This window comes from Salmo trutta, chromosome 29 (assembly GCF_901001165.1).
Source record: "Salmo trutta chromosome 29, fSalTru1.1, whole genome shotgun sequence".
In the NCBI taxonomy this organism is placed as follows: Eukaryota; Metazoa; Chordata; class Actinopteri; order Salmoniformes; family Salmonidae; genus Salmo; species Salmo trutta.
The window spans coordinates 37,402,634-37,424,921 of record NC_042985.1 but is presented as its reverse complement, the minus strand read 5'-3'; the positions used below and the strand labels follow the sequence as shown (position 1 = coordinate 37,424,921).

At 40.9% G+C, this 22,288-nt stretch overlaps 1 protein-coding gene across 1 annotated transcript in view; it reads left to right on the top strand.

Annotated features, from left to right (window-relative positions):
- The window catches only part of LOC115167555 (CD151 antigen), a 45,980-nt gene that overhangs the window by 5,232 nt on the left and 18,460 nt on the right, over positions 1 to 22,288 (top strand). Inside the window, exons 2-3 of the mRNA XM_029722115.1 lie at positions 4,411 to 4,507; positions 15,729 to 15,920. Coding sequence (XP_029577975.1) covers positions 4,412 to 4,507; positions 15,729 to 15,920 — 288 coding nt within the window. The 5' untranslated portion in view covers position 4,411. The remainder of the gene's footprint in view (positions 1 to 4,410; positions 4,508 to 15,728; positions 15,921 to 22,288) is intronic.

Genomic DNA, 22,288 nt, shown 5'->3' with positions numbered 1-22,288 from the left:
ATCATTAGTGTTCTGCGTTGCCACTGTCTAATAACGGATGTAAAAAAAGAACAATAGCAAAAATGTGTTATGTAGAAATGATTTCATACTCCACATTTAGGGGAGCCACAAGGGGGTCCAAAATTGTTGTCACAGGGGCACTGCCCCCCCCCTGAACCGCCCCTGAAGGGTTTCTTTATTTTTACTATTTTCTACATTGTAGAATAATAGTGAAGACATGAAAACTATAAAATAACACATATGGAATCATATTGTAACCAAAAAAAGTGTTAAACTAATCAAAATAAAAAAAAATATTTGAGATTCTTCAAAGTAGCCCCCCCCCCTTTTTTAACCTTTATTTATGCCTTTGCCTTGATGACAGCTTTGCAAATGTTCACATTTTGAACACTGAAATTACCCTTTTCCTTAAACCTTAATGGAATCGCCTAGCGCTCAATACAAGACGGCTGACAACCAGACATACTCCAGACATACCACACCTGTCTGAAATAGGCTCATAACCAATGAGTAGTCACTGACTTGTATTTGAATGCTTTGAACCCTTTTAGTTAAAGGCCTGTTTAGGACTTGAAGGAACATGGTTTCTTTTGTCATTTGTATACTTTTATATTGGCTATAGGCCTGTGTTTACTCAAACTATTATTAATTAGATTAATGATAAATAAAAACTATAATTAATGCATGAGTTTTGGGGTATTTTGCAAATGACTGGCACCATATTTATTGTAGTGTACAATAGTTTGTCAACAATTCCAAACAAATTTATTTTGATGGGGTTGTAGGGAATTCAATTGAAATACCTCATTGGAACTCCATTAATTATAATTAGATCCTTTGAATGACATGCCAACTGTCATACAAAATAGGCTACATGACATAAAGAACTAACAAAAATAAGTTGGAATATAAACAATGTTCTAAAGCAGGGTTCCCCAACTGGTGGACCGGCAGGTGATTTTAATTGGCCCCCCAAGTTCTCATACAGCAAATCAGTTCCAATGGATTTTAATTTTGGAAATCTGTTCCAAAGTATTACCACGCATAATAGAGATATACTGTGCCTTGCAAAAGTATTCATTTTTATTTAACTAGGCAAGTCAACTAGGAACAAATTCTTATTTACAATGACGGCCTACCCCGGCGAAACCTTAACCCGGACGATGCCGGGCCAATTGTTCGCCCCGCCCTGTGGGACTCCCAATCACGGCCAGTTGTGACACAGCCTGGAATCTAACCAAGGTCTGTCGTGACGCCTCTAGCACCGAGATGCAGTGCCTTAGACCGCTGCGCCACTCGCGAGCCCCAAATATTCAGACCCCTTGGATTTCTTCATATTTCATTGTGTTACAAAGTGGGATTAAAATGCATTTCATTGTTATTTTTTATTCATAGAAATTCAAAAAATAAAATATAGTGGTTGCATAAGTATTCAGCTCCCTGAGTCACTACATGTTAGAAACACCTTTGGCATCGATTACCATTGTGAGTCTTCTTGGGTAAGTCTAGAAGAGCATTGCACACCTGGATTGTGCAATATTTGCCCATTATTCTTTTCAAAATACTTCAATCTCTGTCAAGATGTTAGGGATCATGGCTAGACAGCAATATTTTTAAGTCTTGCTATATTTTACTGTTCGGTTTATGTGTTACCCCTTGGCAGCAGAAAGCACGGCATTGACTTTCACTGCTACAGAGACGATACACAACTTTACATTTCTGTGTCACCAGAGGATTTTAGCTCCACAGATAAATTTGACTATATTAGTGATGTAAATACTTAGATGGCTCACAACTTCCCTCAGCTAAATCAAGACAAGACCAAAGTGCTTAATATTGGAGCCAAAGCACAGAGAGAGAGAAACTGGCCGCATTTTACTTCACAGGCAATAAAGATAAAACACCAGGTAAAAAACCTAGGTGTCATTTTAGATTCTGAACTCAATTTTGAATCACACATTAGGAATGTAACCAAAATAGCTTTTTACCACATGAGGAACATTGTCAAGGTGTGTCCGTTTCTATCTCAGGCTGATACAGAGAAACTCATCATTGCTTTTATTACAAACAGGCTTGACTACTGTAATGCTCTCACGTCTGGTATAACCAAGAAATAAATTGGTCAACTGAAAAACATACAGAATGCTGCAGCATGGGCACTGAACAAGACCCGAGTGAGAGCACACATTACACAGGTTTTCAAGTCTTTGCACTGGCTTCCTGTGAGTTTTTCAATTAATTTTAAGATTCTTATATTGGTTTTTAAATCAATCCACAATTGTGCACCCCATTACATATCAGACATGCTTTGGAGTTATGTACTCAGTAGGTCCCTCAGGTCCTCTGGCACTGGCCTTTTAAGTCTCATGTATGGGAGCATTTTGGCTTCACTGTCAAATATGATGACGGAAGAAGGGTGGTGGACAACACCATTACGGTGTGTAGGCATTGTGCCACAAGAAAGCCGTATGATCATGGAAATACATTGAGCATGGCCACACATTAAAGCGTCATCACCCTGGTGTGTCAGTGACGGGAGCCAAGTCAGCCAAGACACAACATCTTGTCCCCGCGGCGTTGAAGCAGCCCTTTGCTGCAAAATCAGACTGGGCGAAAGCCATCACCAAATCTATTGTGATGTTTATCGCTGCAGACATGAGGCCATACTTTGTTGTGGAAAGTGAAGGGCTTAAAAATATGGTGAAAGTGCTTGAGCCACGATACGAAATCCCCTCGCTCACCTGCTTCAGTATGAAGATCATGTCATATCTTTATGAACAGGAAAAGATAAATTGTCGACAAATTATCCAAGGCATCCTCTGTTGCCCTCACCACAGACAGGTGGACCTCCAGGGCAACGGAAAGCTACGTGACTGTGACTGCTCACTACACCACAGATGAGTGGGAGATGCTAAGTCCGGTGCTACAGACACGCCCCTTCTATGAGAGTCACACAGTGACAAATCTGTCGCAGGTACTTCTCGGAGCAGTAGCAGAGTGGAAGCTAGAGAGGCCCAATAGCAATATCCCAATCACCACGGATGATGCCAAGAACCAAGTAAATGCAGTGATAGAAGCTGGACTGGGGCCACAGATAGCTTGCTTTGCACATGTGATCAATTTAGCATCCCAAAGGGGAATATCTGTGAACCAGATGGACCGCCTCCTTGGGAGAATCAGGAAGGTGATTTCCTTTTTCCACCGATGCACAACAGCTGCTCATGTGCTTAAGGCCAAGCAAGAAATGCTACAGCTACCGACCCACAAGCTCATACACGATGTCACAACGAGATGGAACTCCACTTGTGACACGTTGGAGCGCTATCTTGAGCAGCAGGCAGCTGTATACTCTGCACTGACAGACGAGACCCTGAATAAAATAATAAAGACATCGTCACCTTGTCTGACGATGACGTGAAAGTGGCAGAGAAGGCCCTCCCAAGGTGCTCAAACCCCTCAAAATGGTTACAACCCTATTGAGCACTGAAACTGCACCGTCTGTGTCCATGATCCTACCTCTGAAAACAAGGATTCTACAATCCATGGCCCCAAGTGAGGAAGACAGCACCATCACTAAAGATGTCAAGGCTGCCATTAGAGAGGACCTGAACCCCAGGTACCCCCCCTAATGTACAGGACTACCTTCATAGATCTACTGCACTGGATTCAAGGTTCAAGTCCCTGTCTCACCTAGACCCTGCCCTACACCGGAGGACGTACAGTTATCTTACCACTGAGATTGTGGCCACTGAAGAGAGAACATTTTTTTGGAGTGAATTACTTAAATAATAAATATACTGCAGTCTAATCATAGTTTATGCTATTACTATTAGAATCATAAATTTTTTATTTGGAATAATAATAATGTTTTTTATTAAATGTTATTGCCACAATTATAGTTCTATGAAAAATAATTTTAAGTTATAAGCTCAAGTCTGCTTTGCTTTCTTTTTTTTTGATGTGGACACAGGCTATTTTTTTATTCACTATTGTTCAAAGGAAGAAGGTATCATGCCTCATTGTACTTTTATGTAACAATTGAGTATAGACTATTTTAAGATTTTTTTTTAAACATTGAAAAGTTCCTTGCTTTAAGTGTTCTTTAAGTAATAAATGGAAAGCAAAGTTATATTTGTCTTACTTTTGTTTTTGCTGATCCAAAAAATGATCCGATATGTGACTCAAAACTGATACGATCCGAACCGTGAGTTTTGTGATTCGTTGCACCACTAGTAAAAAGCATGTTAAACATCCTTCCTCCAATAAAGTTTTTATTTGAGAATTGCCAGAACAATCTGTGATAGCAAAAATAGGCTTATTCTGTGTCTGGGAAACTGTCTCTAAAAGAAACAACAGATATAAGGTTAACTATTTGAACCTTTCAAACCCACCTCTCTCTTTCTCCTGCAGCATGGGGGCACCAGCGACAGCGTACGATGAGAAGAAGGAAACATGCGGGACCGTCTGTCTGAAGTATCTCCTATTCACATTCAACTTCCTCTTCTGGGTGAGTCTGTCTGCCTGCATGTGACTTTCATGCTGGGAGGACAACCCCTCTGAGAAATATGGGTTTTTGTATCTTTCTGGTGTCTACAGACCAACACAACACCACCAGGCATTCCATCTCACATTCCATATCACACAATTGTGCTTCCCAGCCCGCTAGACTGAATGGCTAGTCAGCCACACTGTGGGAGATGGCAGCTGTCTTAATACAGATCTCAGGAAAGATGTGTCCGCTAATGCAAACCTAATAGTCTAGCCCTGCTAGGCTGCTACATATGCTCAAATGCATGTTTTCCCCTAAAGAATTGTGACTGATTACTTATTCTTATCCCTTGCGCAAATATTCTACAGCTGTGTCTGTCTTTCCGGAGCTCACTGGTGCAGGAAACTCTGAGAGCCCAGAATAAAACAATGTTGCAAGTTTCTGAAGACCGGCCATGCGTAGTAGCCAATGTGACTTATAGGATATTTATTTTTATCAGGATATTTTCTACCTGCAGGCTGCAATGTTTTTATTTGTTGGCTTTATGTAGGCTTTTTTTATATATTGGAAATGGCATTAGAAATTACTTTGATTTTAAACGTTTTCATTTAGATAGGATTTTGATTAACACATCATTGATTTTGAGATAAGAAGACTTTATTATAAAATAAATTAGTGTTCTACTAAAATGTGCATATGAAAATCATAACTTGCACGCAGATCAGTAGAAATTGTACGATAGCTTGACACTCCAAATTGAAAAGGTTGCCGACCGCTGGTGTAGCCTGTTACCGACAACTTCAGGAGCTTAATGGCAGAGTGTTTGAAGGGCAGTGGGAGGAGGAGGGTCGGGAACAGCCTTACAGTATATAAACATCAGCATGACTGACTGACTGTTTGTGTATATTTTACAGACTGAATGTCATTCACATCGAGTGTATAGCCACCCATCTCCTCTGCTCCCTTCTTAGTGAATGAATGACCCTGCATTACAAGGAGATCAGTAGCTGTGTAAGTGATTGAGTTGGCACGGGGACACATTTTTTTTGGTGCGGTGCTGCAACATCTGCTGATGTACAAGTGTAAATGTAGTATACGGTCGATTTAACCGCTTTTCATCATATTCAAACTGTGGATGGTGATGTATTTTCTAAGTTGATATAGGCCTGTAATGTTGTGTTTAAAGAAGGAATAAATACTGCCATCTTCATTAACATCATGGGAACTATTCCAGAGTATTTAATACTGCAAAAGGATGAATGCCTATAAGAATTGAAGGTGGCAGTGGTTCATTTGTTTGCCACTGTAGGTGGTGGGCTGTAGCAAGTTATCTGCTTTAGTTTTCGAGATGATCGATCTATGTCAAGGGAGGAAGTGGTTTTTACATATTTGTAGGGCTCACCCCATTTAGTCGGCTGGTCATTTGTTTGGTCGATAGGCTGTTGGCAGTAGTGGACTGATCCATTGTGGAGGCCGTGGGGATGGCATAGTCCATCAGTCTGAGACGTGCTACTGAAATTGTACAGTTGAAGTCGGAAGTTTACATACACTTAGGTTGGAGTCATTAAAATTTGTTTTTCAACCATGCCAAAACTATAGTTTGTGAACAAGAAATTAGTTGCAAGTCGGTTAGGACATCTACTTTGTGCATGACACAAGTAATTTTTCCAACAATTGTTTACAGACAGATTATTTCACTAATAATTCACTGTATCACAATTCCAGGGTTTAGAAGCTTCTGATAGGCTAATTGATATCATTTGAGTCAATTGGAGGTGTACCTGTGGATGTATTTCAAGACCTACCTTCAAACTCAGTGCCTCTTGGCTTGACGTCATGGGAAAATCAAAATAAATCAGCCAAGACCTAAGAAAAACAATTGTAGACCTCCACAAGTCTGGTTCATCCTTGGGAGCAATTTCCAAATGCCTGAAGGTACCAAGTTCCTCTGTACAAACAATAGTACGCAAGTATAAACACCATGGGACCACGCAGCCGTCATACCGCTCAGGAAGGAGAAGCCTATCTGTCTCCTAGAGATGAACGTACTTTGGTGTGCGAAAAGTGCAAATCAATCCCAGAACAACAGCAAAGGACCTTGTCAAGATGCTGGAGGAAGCGGGTACAAAAGTATCTATATCCACAGTAAAACGAGTCCTATATCGACATAACCTGAAAGGCCACTCAGCAAGGAAGAAGCCGCTGCTCCAAAACCGCCATAAAAAAGCCAGACTCCGGTATGCAACTGCACACGGGGACGAAGATCGTACTTTTTGGAGAAATGTCCTCTGGTCTGATGAAACAAAAATAGAACTGTTTGGCCATAATGGCCATTGTTATGTTTGGAGGAAAAACGGGGAGGCTTACAAGCCAAAGAACACCATCCCAACCGTGAAACACGGGGGTGGCATCATCATGTTGTGGGGGTGCTTTGCTGCAGGAAGGACTGGTGCACTTCACAAAATAGATGGCATCATGAGGTAGGGAAATTATGTGGATATACTGAAACAACATCTCAAGACATCAGTTAGGAAGTTAAAGCTTGGTAGCAAATGGGTCTTCCAAATGGACAATGAAACCAAGCATACTTCCAAAGTTGTGGCTAAATGGCCTAAGAACAACAAAGTCAAGGTATTGGAGTGGCCATCACAAAGTGTGTGCGAGCAAGGAGGCCTACAAACCTGACTCAGTTACACCAGCTCTGTCAGGAGGAATGGGCCAAAATTCACCCAATTTATTGTGGGAAGCTTGTGGGAGGCTACCCAAAAACGTTTGACCCAAGTTAAACAATTTAAAGGCAATGCTACCAAATACTAAATTATTGTATGTAAACTTCTGACCCACTGGGAATGTGATGAAAGAAATAAAAGCTGAAATAAATCATTCTCTCTACTATTATTCTGACATTTCACATTCTTAAAATGAAGTGGTGATCCTAACTGACCTAAGACAGGAATTTTTTACAAGTATTAAATGTCAGGAATTGTGAAACTGAGTTTAAATGTATTTGGCTAAGGTGTAAACTTCCGACTTCAGCTGTATATGGTTATATTACATAAGAACAATGGTGCAACACTAATAAAAATACTATGTTTTTATAACAAATGCACTTTCTCCCATGTTGGATAGTGGTTGCTGTCCGCGATTCAGGAACACATCAGTCCGCTGTTGAATTGGCGTCTTTTCCTAGACCATGTTGTGCTGTGCATAATAGAACGTTAACCAGCATATTGGTGTTGAGAACAATGCGGCGGAGGCAGCAGCAGAATGAGGAGATGAGAAAACAGCCCTTGTCTTATTGTCTAAGAAAAGTGAGGAGAGAGTAAATCCCAACTTTATTAGGTCTATAGTCAATAGCCTAACTGTTAAATGTGGCTGGGCTTTATAAATCATCAATATATCTACATAAATAAGACAGGTCCTGCTTCTGTTGCCTGTTTGAGTGTTTGTTTAATAGCCTACTGATTCCGTGACCACCAAGCCTCATGGAATGATGTTAAGTAAAGAATTTCACAAATGTGGCTGTTTTTCTTCTTTGTTTTACTGTATTAAAGGATTTACACTTTTTTGATTTGTTTACAATGTTCCAAATTGTCATAAAAATCATATTTATACTAACGCTCCTTTTTCTTCATCTTGTTGTTGTTGTTATTATTATGATCATAAGTCACATCTTTATCATTATTAGGCTTAATATAGCATCTGTGTATAACCACCATTGAGCTGTAGGCCTAAGAGTGCATGCTGTTCAGTCTTAATACCGTAATTTACTTAGGCCTACGGTATATTTCAATACTTATATACGCTACTGTATCAATCATTCATTCGTTCATGTCATCACACAGCATACGAGTCATTCTTGATTTGAAATGCTTAGTTTTAAAATAAAGCAAGCCTTGAATAATTAGCTTAAACAATAAATAAACCATTCCACTTGGTGAATTGCATTCACAAATGAATGTGACTGTTTTTAGGCTTTGCTGTAATAAAGGCTTAACAAAACATTTTTACAACAGACTCTCTGGTACGCTTAATTTATTTAGAGTTTACATTGTTCCAAACGGTCAGAGCGGTTGCTCCTTAACTTCTTTTTCATGATCTCCAGTATTTTCCACAACTTGTCAAATTTATTCCACCCATCTGACTTTCCCTTTACCTCCTGAGCAACCAGTAAACATTCCCTCGTTTCGAGTTTGTCACGTCCTCTGCATCCAATTTTTTGTCATGTGTTAGGGTGTTCAGAGTTTGTTATAACCAATTTATTTATGCTATTATGATATGCTATACATGAGGCCCTATTCGGACGATTCGTTTTACTGGGGGAGGTCGGGTAATGTAATTATGTGCGCGAGCACAAAACACCACATCTGTCATTTTAGTCCCGTCCGAATCTGCCATGTCAGTAATTTTTACATGGCCGGAGAGTAACAATTCCAGTCAGAATAAGCTACAGTTATTCTAGTCCCGTACGAATCAACATCCCTGTGTTTTCAGAGAAATGTCTATGTTTGACAGGTGTTGCTCACGGTTTGCGTAAGAAAACAACTGATTCGATAAATTGAACTGTGCTGTGCATAAGCTATATATGAATGGCCTATATGTAGCCTATCAATTCTCAAAGTGAATGCTTTTGTTTGTTTTTTGTGCGTATGAATTGAATATTAGCAAATGCATCAGTAAAAAATATTTAGCCTATTTAATGCAACCCTTGCTGTTTAGTAGATCGTTAAGCAGCATACAACTGTTCTAAACATTTGGAAATGTTAAGTAAACTTTCTCATCCATGGCCTAAAAACAATCAAATCAATTGCTGGTTGGACTCCCTCTAGTCATTTGTGTGTCTTAATTAATTAGTTAAAGAGTGTGCTTTAAAGCATCAGACAAGCTCAGTGAATATAGTTGATTTGATTAAAACACGTAGGAGGTGTCAATATATGGAAAAATACACGTTTAAAAATGTCTAATCGTTTGGCAGACGAGTACTGAACTGTAAACCAATCAAACATTGTGTACTATCCATGGTACTATCTCTGCTGGTAATGTCTGCCAATCACGTTATCCGTGCTCCAGAGATATCTCCCGCCGACAAACTTCTCAGGTAAAGTATTTTTTATTTATTTGTAATCTAACTATTTAGTTATAGAAAGAGGATACTATCAATGTAAGCTGTAAAATTACTCCCAACTTAGAATGCAGCAACCTTTAGTAATGTAGCTATCTTGCTCGTTAGATAGCTAGTTACAACAAGTAGATATGTTGCTAGCTAGCAGGAGCAGATACAGTGCCTTCAGAAAGTATTCACACCCCTTGACTTTTTTAAATTAAATTAAGATTTTGTGTCACTGGCCTACACACAATACCCTATCATGTCAGTGGAATTATGTTTTAGAAAATGTTACAAATTTATTACAAATGAAAAGCTGAAATGTCTTTTAGTCAAGTATTCAACCGCTTTGTTATGGCATGCCTAAATAAGTTCAGGAATAAACATTTGCTTAACAAGTCACATAATACATTGCATGGACTCACTCTTGTGTGCATTAATAGTGTTTAACATGATTTGGAATGACTATCTCATCTCTGTACCCCACACATACAATTATCTGTAAGGTCCCTCAGTCGATCAGTGAATTTCAAACACAGATTCAACCACAAAGACCAGGGAGGTTTTCCAATTCCTCGCAAAGAAGGGCACCTATTGGTAGATGGGTTAAAAAAATCTGACATTGAATATCCCTTTGAGCATGGTAAAGTTTTTTTACAATTTTATTGAATCCAAAATATACAATATACTTGCAGTGAAGCCACTCAAGAACTACAACAACTAGCATGGTAAAGTTATTAATTACACTTTACACTCAGTTGCCGGTGAGGAAGGAAACCATTCAGGGATTTCACAATGAGGCCAACGGTGACTTTAAAACAGTTAGTGTTTTAATGGCTGTGATAGGAGAACTGGATGGATTAACAAATTTGTAGTTACTCCACAATACTAACCTAATTGACAGAGTGGAAAGAAGGAAGCCTCTACAGAATGAAAATATTCTAAAACATGCATCTTGTTTGCAACAAGGCACTAACGTAATACTGCAAAAAATGTGGCAAAGCAATTAACTTTTTGTCCTGAACACAAAGAGTAATGTTTGGGGCAAATAGAATACAACACATTAGAGTATCACTTTCCATATTTTCAAGCATAGTGGTGGCTGCATCATGTTATGGCTGTAATCATTAATTAAGGACTGGGAAATTTTTCAGTATAAAAAATAAACGGAATAGAGCTAAGCACAGGAAAAATCCTAGAGGAAAACCTGGTTATCTACTTTCCGCCAGACACTGGGAGATGAATTCACCCTTCAGCAGGACAATAACCTAAAATACAAGGCCAAATCTACACTGGAGTTGCTTACCAAGAAGATGGTGAATGTTCCTGAGTGGCCGAGTTACAGTTTTGACTTAAATCAGATTTCAAAATCTATGGCTAGACTTAAAAATGGTTGTCTAGCAATGATCAACAACCAATTTGACAGATCTTGAAGAATTTTCAAAAGAATAATGGGCAACTATTGCACAATCCAGGTGTGCAAAGCTCTTTGAGACATACCCAGAAAGGCTCACAGCTTGAGGTGATTCTAACATGTCTTTATTCAGGAGTGTGAATACTTATGTAAATGAGATTTCCGTATTTCATTTTCAATAAATTTGCTAAGATTTCTAAAATCATGTTTTCACTTTGTCATTATTTAATCCATTTGAATTCATGCTGTAACACAAAATGTGGAATAAATCAAGGGGTATGAATACTTTCTGAAGGTACTGGGGCTTTATCACTAGCTAGCATGTCATTCAGGGACAAGGACCGTTTCAGCTATCAGTTTATTACAAGTAATAATTTAAGACTAAAGAAATCTGTAGGACATAATCTATTCAGCTCTCCTGTGTCCTGCTCCCAGAGATCAACCAAGTGCTATTCACTAAGCATGAGCTGATTCACTCACCTGTGAGGAGAACCATCTTACTGCAGTTTGAACTAGGCCTGCCGTCACTATTTAGACATTGGGATTACATATGCATTTGCCTGTTGTCTATTTTGTGGGTTTTGTCTTAGTCTAGTGCATTTTAGATTTGAAGAACACCAGATACAGATACACGTACGTGCTTGTTTGAGCATCATGCAGGTAGCCTAGTGGTTAGAGCGTTGGACTTGTAACCAAAAGGTTGCAAGATCGAATCCCCGAGCTGGCAAGGTAAAAATCTCTCATTCTGCCCCTGAACAAGGAAGTTAACCCACCTAGGCCGCCATTGAAAATAAGAATTTGTTCTTAACTGACCTGCCTGGTAAAATAAAATAAAAATCTGACTGAATTCAGTTTAACAGATGACAAATAGATTATTTTACTCTTGTAACATGCTGTGGTGATAATTGTATTGTTCCCATCAGGTGCCCAGGTTTTTGCCAAGAGTGTGCAAAGCTGTCATCAAGGGAAAGGGTGGTTACTTTGAAGAATCTAAAATTATGAAATATTTTTGGATTTGTTTAATACTTTTTTGGTTGCTACATGATTCCATATGTGTTATTTCATAGTTTTATTCTGCAATATACTATTATTCTGCAATGTAGAACATAGTAAAAGAAAAACCCTGGAATGAGTAGGTGTGTCCAAACTTTTGACTGGTACTGTCTCACATGCAGTCATAGTTAGTAGAATAAGGAATGGGTTGGCAAGATTTTGGCACCGTCAACTTTTAGAATCTTAGTCGGAAAGTTATTCATTTAAAACACCTTAATATACTCACATTGAGTATGGTTACATGAACACAATAATACTGTGAATAGTCAGCTTTATTATAATAATTACATTTAAACATTTACATGCTTTGCCAGCAGAACGATTTCCCTATTAATCCTGTTTACATGGACACGTCTGAAATTATAAACGTTCTACCAATGCGACCATGTTATTTTAGTGAGGAATATTTGATTCTTGAGTTCAGACACATATAAAGTTTGTATGTGAAAACTATTTCTAAGATGCATATTTTCAGTTTTTCCAAACTCACATCACTTGTGCTAAAAGAAGCTCACATTGCTTGTGCTATAACATGCGCAGATCAAATACACCGCTGTAACTCTGATTAAGGCGTTTACAAGTCTTAATAATTTGAAAGATTGCTCAGAAAAACACGTTTTAATCAGCACATGCTTACTCCGATTAATGACCTTAAGCCGATTTTTAAGATAAGCAGAGTGCGTTGTTTACATGACTAATGCCATAACCAGCCTACTGCCATAATCAGTTTAATATCAAATGATTTGTGTGCGTGTAAACGTAGTCATTCAATGAACATTTAGTATTTGAAAATGAAACAGTAGTTTTCTAACTGCTTTTTCTATAATCCTACAGGCTCTTTATCATTCTCTATTCCTTATATTCCAATGCGTCCCAACATTATGCCCACCATGGTATTGGGTAGCTGCTATTTGAGGACTCATTTGGTTTAGAAATCAAACTGGTTATATTGCAGAGCCCATTGTACAACAATTTTTTGAAAATATTTTATTGCAAGGTATGCTATATGTATTGGCTAATATGCTTATGCAGTTGTCATTTTTTTAAACCTCCATTCTAGCCAGTGGTGTAAAGATACTTTAAAGTACTACTTAAGTCATTTTTGGGGGTGTCTGTACTTTACTTTACTATTTATATTTTTGACAACTTTTACTTCACTACATTCCTAAAGAACGTTAATCCATACATTTTCCCTGACATTGAAAAGTACTCATTACATTTTGAATGCTTAGCAGGACAGAACAATTGTAAAGTCCATGTACTTATCAAGAAAACATCCCTACTGCCTCTGATCTGGTGGACTCCCTTAACACACATGCTTCGTTTGTAAATTATGTCTGAGTGTTGAAGTGTGCCCCTGGCTATCCGTAAATAATAAAAACAAGAAAATGGTGCTGTCTGGTTTGCTTAATATAAGGAATTTTAAATGATTTTTACTTTTGATACTTAAGTATACATAAAACCAAACACTTAGACTTTTACTCAAGTCATACTTAAGTAATTTCTATTAAGGTATCTTTACTTTTACTTAAATATAACAATTGAGTACTTTTTCCACCACTGATTCTAGCATGCAGTGCATTCGGAAAGTATTTTCCGACCCCTTCACTTTTTCCACATTTTGTTATATTACAGCCTTACTCTAAAATGGATCAAATAACATTTTGCCCATCAATCTACATACAATACCCCATAATGACAAAGCAAAAACAGGTTTTTAGATCTTTTTGCAAATGTATTAAAAATAAAATACACATCACATTTACGTAAGTATTCAGACCCTTCACTCAGTACTTTGTTGAAGCACCTTTGGCAGCGATTACAGTGCCTTTGGTATGACGCTACAAGCTTGGCACACCTATATTTGGGGAGTTTCTCACATTCTTCTCTGCAGATCCTCTCAAGCTCTGTCAGGTTGGATGGGGAGCGTCGCTGCACAGCTATTTTCAGGTCTCCAGCGATGTTTGATCGTGTTCAAGTCTGGGCTCAGGCTGGGCCGCTCAAGGACATTCAGAAACTTGTCCCGAAGCCACTCCTGTGTTGTCTTGGCTGTGTGCTTAGGGTCGTTGTTCTGTTTGAAGGTGATCCTTCGTCCCAGTCTGAGGTCCTGAGCACTCTGGAGCAGTTTTTCATCAAGGATCTCTCTACTTTGCTCCGTTCATCTTTCCCTTGATCCTGACTGTCTCCTAGTCCGTGCCGCTGAAAAACATCCCCACAGCATGATGCTGCCACCACCATGCTTGGCATTCAGGCCAAAGAGTTCAATCTTGGTTTCATCAGACCAGAGAATGTTGTTTCTCATGATCTGATCTCATATGCCTTTTACTGAGGAGGGGCTTCCGTCTGGCCACTCTACCATAAAGGCCTGATTGGTGGAGTGTTGCAGAGATGGTTCTCCCATTTCCTTGACCAAGGCCCTTCTCCCCCGATTGCTCAGTTTGGCCGGACGTCCAGTTCTGGGACGATTCTTGGTGGTTCCAAACTTCTTCCATTTAACAATGGAGGCCACTGTGTTCTTAGGGACCTTCAATGCTGCAGAAATGTTTTGGTACCCTTCCCCAGTTCTGTGCCTCGACACAATCCTGTCTCTGAGCTCTACGGACAATTCATTTGACTTCATAGCTTGGTTTTTGCTCTGACATGCGCTGTCAACTGTTGGACCTTATATCGACAGGTGTGTGCCTTTCACAATCATGTCCAATCAATTGAATTTACCCCAGGTGGACTCCAATCAAGTTGTAGAAACATCTCAAGGATGATCAATGGAAACAGGATGCACCTGAGCTCAATTTCAAGTCTAATATCAAAGGGTCTGAATACTTATGTAAATAAGGTACATTTTGAAAAAACAGTTTTCGCTTCGTCATTATGGGTTCTAGTGTGTAGATTGAGGAAAACATTTATTTTTGATCCATTTTAGAACAAGGCTGTAACGTAACAAAATGTGGGAAAAGTTAATGGGTCTGAATAATGCTCTGTATATCTTTCTATCTACATGCATTTATTTGGATTTCTATGCTAATTATTTGATTGAATGTTTATTTAAGCCTGCAGCTAGTTCCTTGAAATCAGACAATCGTGCCAAAACATGGTTCTTTATTGAATTCACTGACAGAGATAGCTAATGAAACACTAGCTTCCTGAGCAGGCACATTGACATTTACAGTATTAGCTGGCTAGGCTAGTCAAATGTAACATTGGCGAGCTTTCAATAGTTACCTCTCCATATGATCAAGACCATTCATATTGCATGCTGCATATTTCAAGTGCACTTGAAAACCGATATTGATCTTATTTCAGTCTTTGGGAGCTAACGTTAGATCCTCTTAACACACTGAAAGCAGATCAGAGGCTGTGTTTACATCTTAGAAGCAGGCCATTGTCTGCCTTCATCAAGAGGGGTATGTGCAGGAGTTCTAATTGGTTCCAAGTTTAGCAGTTTGCAAATTTACCTGAAGACTTTTGACATATACCTTTTCAAATGTACTTTTTTGCAAGAATTGAAGGTGACGACAAATTTTACAGTAATCATAAGAAGATTTCATTGTCGTATACAAAACAATCAGCTCCTCCCTCGACGTAGATCGATCAACTTCACTGTTTTCGGTGTCAGCCCACAACCTACTAGTCTGTGTGTCTAATTCTTCCTCTGTACTTTGTCCTCCCAGGTGGCAGGGGGCGTGGTGATGGCGGTGGGCATCTGGACGCTGGTGGAGAAGAGCGACTACATCAGCCTGCTCTCCTCCGCGACCTACGCCGCCTCCGCCTATATCCTAATCCTTGCCGGGGCCATTGTCATGGTGACGGGAGTGTTGGGTTGCTGCGCCACCTTCAAGGAGCAGAGGAGGCTGCTGAGAGTGGTAAGTGTTGACCCTTAATTATGCACAGACGTTTGCATGAACACGCGTTCACACATTCACGCACACACACACACGGGTGACACAAGTGGAAACTGTCCCAACCAGGACGCAAACTCCCAATCCTCCACACCGTAACACATCAAACTTTATTTGCCACGTGCACAGGATACAACAGGTGTAAAATATTACAGTCAAATTCATTTTTACCTTGAGAGCTCTTTCCCAACAATGTAGTGATAATAATATAGATCATATTATTTTTATTTCACCTTTATTTAACCAGGTAGGCCAGTTGAGAACAAGTTCTCATTTACAACTGCAACCTGGCCAATATAAAGCAAAGCAGTGCGACACAAACAACAACACAGAGTTACACATGGAATAAACAAACGTACAGCCAATAACACAATAGCAAGGGGAAAAAAGTATATATACAGTGTGTGCAAATGGTGTGAGGAGGTAAGGCAATAAATAGGCCATAGTTGCGAAGTAATTACAATTTAGCAATTTAACACTGGAGTGATAGATGTGCAAGTAGAAATACTGGTGTGCAAAAGAGCAAAAAGTAAATAAGAACAATATGGGGATGAGGTAGGTAGATTGAATGGGCTATTTACAGATGCAGCGATTGGTTAGCTGCTCAGATAGCTGATGTTTAAAGTTAGTGAGGGGGAGAAGTCTCCAACTTCAGCGATTTTTGCAATTCGATCCAGTCATTGGCAGCAGAGAACTGGAAGGAAAGGCGGCCAAAAGAGATGTTGGCTTTGGGGATGACCAGTGAGATATTCCTGCTGGAGCGCGTGCTACAGGTGGGTGTTGTTATCGTGACCAGTGAGCTGAGATAAGGCGGAGCTTTACCTAGCGAAGACTTATAGATGACCTGGAGCCAGTAGGTCTGGCGACGAATGTCTAGCGAGGGCCAGCCGACGAGAGCATACAGGTTGCAGTGGTGGGTGGTGTATGGGGATTTGGTGACAAAACGGATGGCACTGTGATAGACTGCATCCAGTTTGCTGAGTAGAGTGTTGGAGGCTATTTTGTAAAGGACATCGCCGAAGTCGAGGATTGGTAGGATAGTCAGTTTTACGAGGGTATGTTTGGCGACGTGAGTGAAGGAGGCTTTGTTTCGAAATAGGAAGCCGATTCTAGATTTAATTTTGGATTGGAGATGTTTAATATGAGTCTGGAAGGAGAGTTTACAGTCTAGCTAGACACCTAGGTATTTGTAGTTGTCCACATATTCTAAGTCAGAACCGTCCAGAGTAGTGATGCTAGTCGGGCGGGCGGGTGTGGGCAGTGATCGGTTGAAAAGCATGCATTTTAGTTTTACTAGCATTTAAGAGTAGTTGGAGGCCACGGAAGGAGTGTTGTATGGCATTGAAGCTCATTTGGAGGTTTGTTAACCTCTTATGGCTAGGGGGCAGTATTTTCACGGCTGGATAAAAAACGTACCCGATTTAATCTGATTATTAGTCCTGCCCAGAAACTAGAATATGCATATAATTATTAGCTTTGGAGAGAAAACACTCCAAAGTTTCTAAAACTGTTTGAATGGTGTCTGTGAGTATAACAGAACTCCTATGGCAGGCAAAAACCTGAGAAGGTTCTGTTCAGGAAGTACCCTGTCTGACCATTTATTTGCTTTCTTTGACATCTCTTCCAAAAACTAAGGATCTCTGCTGTTACGTGACAATACCCACGTCTCCAATGGGCTCTCAGAGCCCGGGAAAAACAGGAATGATGTAAAGCCCTGGCTGAAACAAAGGAGAGCAAAAGCTAAGTGGTCTCTCAGTGGGGAAATGCTTACGCTCGCGACCCGCCCCGCCCCCGGCTTTCGGTTTTTCCCTCAGTTTACAGGCACGCAGATTCCCGGTCGGAATATTATCGCTTTTCTACGAGATAAATTGCATAAAAATTGGTTTTAAACAGCGGTTGACATGCTTCGAAGTACGGTAATGGAATATTTAGAATTTTTTTGTCACTTTCTGCGCCATGCTCGTGACCGTGATATACCATTGGGATAGTGTCTAGAACGCACGAACAAAACGTCGTTGATGGAACATAACGATGGATTATTTGGGACCAAACCAACATTTGTTATTGAAGTAGAAGTCCTGGGAGTGCATTCTGACGAAGAACAGGAAAGGTAATAACATTTTTCTTATAGGAAATGTGATTTTGGTGAAGGCTAAACTGGTTGGGTGTCTAAATAGCTAGCCCTGTGATGCTGGGCTATGTACTTAGAATATTGCAAAATGTGCTTCATCCGAAAAGCTATTTTAAAATCGGACATATCGAGTGCATAGAGGAGTTCTGTATCTATAATTCTTAAAATAATTGTTATGCTTTTTGTGAACGTTTATCGTGAGTAATTTAGTAAATTCACCGGAAGTGTTCGGTGGGAATGCTAGTTCTGAACGTCACATGCTAATGTAAAAAACTGGTTTTTGATATAAATATGAACTTGATTGAACAGACATGCATGGCCTTCCCTGTAGCTCAGTTGGTAGAGCATGGTGTTTGCAACACCAGGGTTGTGGGTTCGATTCCCACGGGGTGCCAGCACAGAAATTTTTTTTTAATGAAATGTATGCATTCACTACTGTAAGTCGCTCTGGATAAAAGCGTCTGCTAAATGACTAAAATGTAAATGTATTGTATAACATAATGTCCTAGGTGTGTCATCTGATGAAGATCATAAAAGGTTAGTGCTGCATTTAGCTGTGGTTTTGTTTTTTGTGACATTATATGCTAGCTTGAAAAATGGGTGTCTGATTATTTCTGGCTGGGTACTCTGCTGACATAATCTAATGTTTTGCTTTTGCTGTAAAGCCTTTTTGAAATCGGACAGTGTGGTTAGATAAAGGAGAGTCTTGTCTTTAAATAGCTGTAAAATAGTCATATGTTTGAAAAGTGGAAGTTTTCGGATTTTAGAGGAGTTTGTATTTCGCGCCCCGCCCATCATTGGATATTGGAGCAGACGTTCCGCTAGCGGAACATCTAGATGTAAGAGGTTAACACAGTGTCCAATGAAGGGCCAGATGTATACAGAATGGTGTCGTCTGCTTAGAGGTGGATCAGGGAATCACCCGCAGCAAGAGCGACATCGTTGATATATACAGAGAAGAGAGTTGGTCCGAGAATTGAACCCTGTGGTACCCCCATAGAGACTGCCAGAGGTCCGGACAACAGGCCCTCCGATTTGACACACTGAACTCTATCTGAGAAGTAGTTGGTGAACCAGGCGAGGTAGTCATTTGAGAAACCAAGGCTGTTGAGTCTGCCGATAAGAATACGGTGATTGAGAGTCGAACGCCTTGGCCAGGTCGATGAAGACTGCTGCACAGTACTGTCTTTTATCGATGGTGGTTATGATATCGTTTAATACCTTGAGCGTGGCTGATGTGCACCCATGACCAGCTTGGAAACTGGATTGCACAGCGGAGAAGGTACGGTGGGATTCGAAATGGTCAGTGATCTGTTTATTAATTTGGCTTTCGAACACTTTAGAAAGGCAGGGCAGGATGGATATAGGTCTGTAACAGTTTGGGTCATGAGTGTCACTCCCTTTGAAGAGGGAATGACCGCGGCAGCTTTCCAATCTTTTGGGATCTCGGGCGATACGAGAGGTTGAACAGACTGGTAATAGGGGTTGCAACAATGGTGGCGGATTTTAGAAAGGGGGGGGGGGTGGTGTGGAGCTGTTGACTGGAGTTGGGGTAGCCAGGAGGAAAGCATGGCCAGCCGTAGAGAAATGCTTATTGAAATTCTCGATTATCGTGGATTTATCGGTGGTGACAATGTTTCCTAGCCTCAGTGCAGTGGGCAGCTGGGAGGAGGTGCTCTTATTCTCCATGGACTTTACAGTGTCCCAAAACTTTTTGGGAATTAGTGCTACAGGATGCAAATTTCTGTTTGAAAAAGCTAGCCTTAGCTTTCCTAACTGACTGAGTATATTGGTTCTGGACTTCCCTGAAAAGTTGCATATCGCGGGGGCTATTCAATGTTTTTGTGCTTGTCGAAGGCAGTCAGGTCTGGAGTGAACCAAGGGCTATATCTGTTCTTAGTTCTACATTTTTTGAAAGGGGCATGCTTATTTAAGATGGTGAGGAAATTACTTTTAAAGAACGGCCAGTCATCCTCTACCGACGGGATGAGGTCAATATACTTCCAGGATACCCGGGCCAGGTCGATTAGAAAGGCCTGCTCACAGAAATGTTTTAGGGAGCGTGTGACAGTGATGAGGGGTGGCCGTTTGACCGCGGATCCATAGCAGATGCAGGCAATGAGGCAGTGATCGCTGAGATCCTGATTGAAAACAGCAGATGTGTATTTGGAGGGCAAGTTGGTCAGAATAATATCTATGAGGGTGCCCATGTTTACGGATTTAGGGTTGTACATGGTGGGTTCCTTGATAATTTGTGTGAGATTTAAATAATCGAAAATATAATTTAAAAAACACAAGTAAGATGTAAGTTGAAGAAACACAAGAATGCAAGTGTACGGTATATAGATGTCAGATGTATATAGATGTACCTTTATTCAATATGCAGGGATACTGGGGTGGTTGAGGTAGGTTTATACATAAAAGTGACTGGTAGTAGGATATACATGGAAACAGGTCTGAAAAGTGACTGGTAACAGGAATATATAAATACTTATGGTAATATACTAATGGTATTATATACATGTAAACTGGAGTGATAGTGACCAGTAGCAAGATACGGTAAATACTAATGGTAATGGAAATCAATAATCTATGAACAGCTGTGTAATGGTGGTAATACATCTAATCAATAATACTTTTAGCAGCAGCGTAGCTGTGAGGGGGTGTGTGGGTGTAAGTGTGTGGCGTCAGTAATGGGTGTTTTTGAGTATGTGTGTGTGAGTAAGAGTGACAGTGAAGGTGTGTGTGTCTGAGTGGGTAGAGACCTGTGGATAGGCATAGTCAGTGTGGATAGGCTGTGGGAGAGGGAGAGCAGTAGCTGTTAGCCATTTTAGCCACAAGTCTTGTGGCCAGGGGATGGAAGCTGTTTACAAGTTTGTTGGTCTGTGCCTTGATGCACTGGTACTGCCTGCCGGATGGGAGCTTGGAGAACAGTCCATGTCTCAGGTGGCTGGAGTCTTTGGCAATCTCCATGACTGTGTTGGTGTGAGTGGATCGTGTTAAGTCCTCAGTGATGTGGACACAGAGGAACTTGAAGCTCTTGACCCTCTCCGCTGCGGCCCTGTGGATGGGAGGTGTACACCCCCACGGTTTTCTGTATTCCATGATCAGCCCCTTGGTCTTGCTGACGTTGAGAGAGAGAGGTATCCGATCTCCTTGTAGGCTGTCTCATCGCCGATGGTGATCAGGCCTACCATCATCGTATCGTCAGCAAACTTGATGATGGAGTTGGAGTTGTGTGTGGCCACACAGTCGTGGGTAAACAGGGAGTGCAGGATGGGGCAAAGCACACAGCCCAGGGCAGCCCCATGTTGAGGGTCAGCATGGCAGAAGTGTTGTTACCTTCTCTCACCACATGTGGTTGGCCCGTCAGGAAGTCCAGGATCCAGTTGCGGAGGTAGGTATTCAGTCCCAGGGTCCCGAACTTGGTGACGAGCTTGGAGGGCACTATGGTGTTGAACATTGATTGAGCTGTAGTCGATAAACAGCATTCTCACATAGGTATTCCTTTTGTCCAGGTGGGAAAGGGCAGTGTGGAGTGTAATTGAGACTACATCTTCTGTAGACGAGCGGTATACAAATTGGAGTGTCTGGGATGATGGAGTTGATGTGTGCCACAGAAGGAAAGCGAGCTCGCAGAAGGAGAGCACAGGAGAGAGCTCATAGGAGAGCACAGAAGGAGAGAGAGAGCGCTCATAGGAGAGTACAGAAGGAGAGAGGGAGAGCTCATAGAAGGAGAGCACAGGAGAGAAGGCTCATAGAAGGAGAGCACAGAAGGAGATAGCTCATAGAAGGAGAGCACAGAAGGAGAGAGAGAGAGAGGGCTCATAGAAGGAGAGCACAGAAGGAGAGAGAGAGGGCTCACAGAAGGAGAGCACAGAAGGAGAGAGGGCTCATAGAAGGAGAGCACAGAAGGAGATAGCTCATAGAAGGAGAGAGAGAGGGCTCATAGAAGGAGAGCACAGAAGGAGAGAGAGAGAGGGCTCACAGAAGGAGAGCACAGAAGGAGAGAGAGAGGGCTCACAGAAGGAGAGCATAGAAGGGGAGAGAAAGAGTTCACAGAAGGTGAGCACAGAAGGGGAGAGAGAGTGCTCACAGAAGGTGAGCACAGAAGGGGAGAGCGCTCACAGAAGGTGAGAGCGCTCACAGAAGGTGAGCACAGAAGGGGAGAGAGAGGGCTCACAGAAGGTGAGCGCAGAAG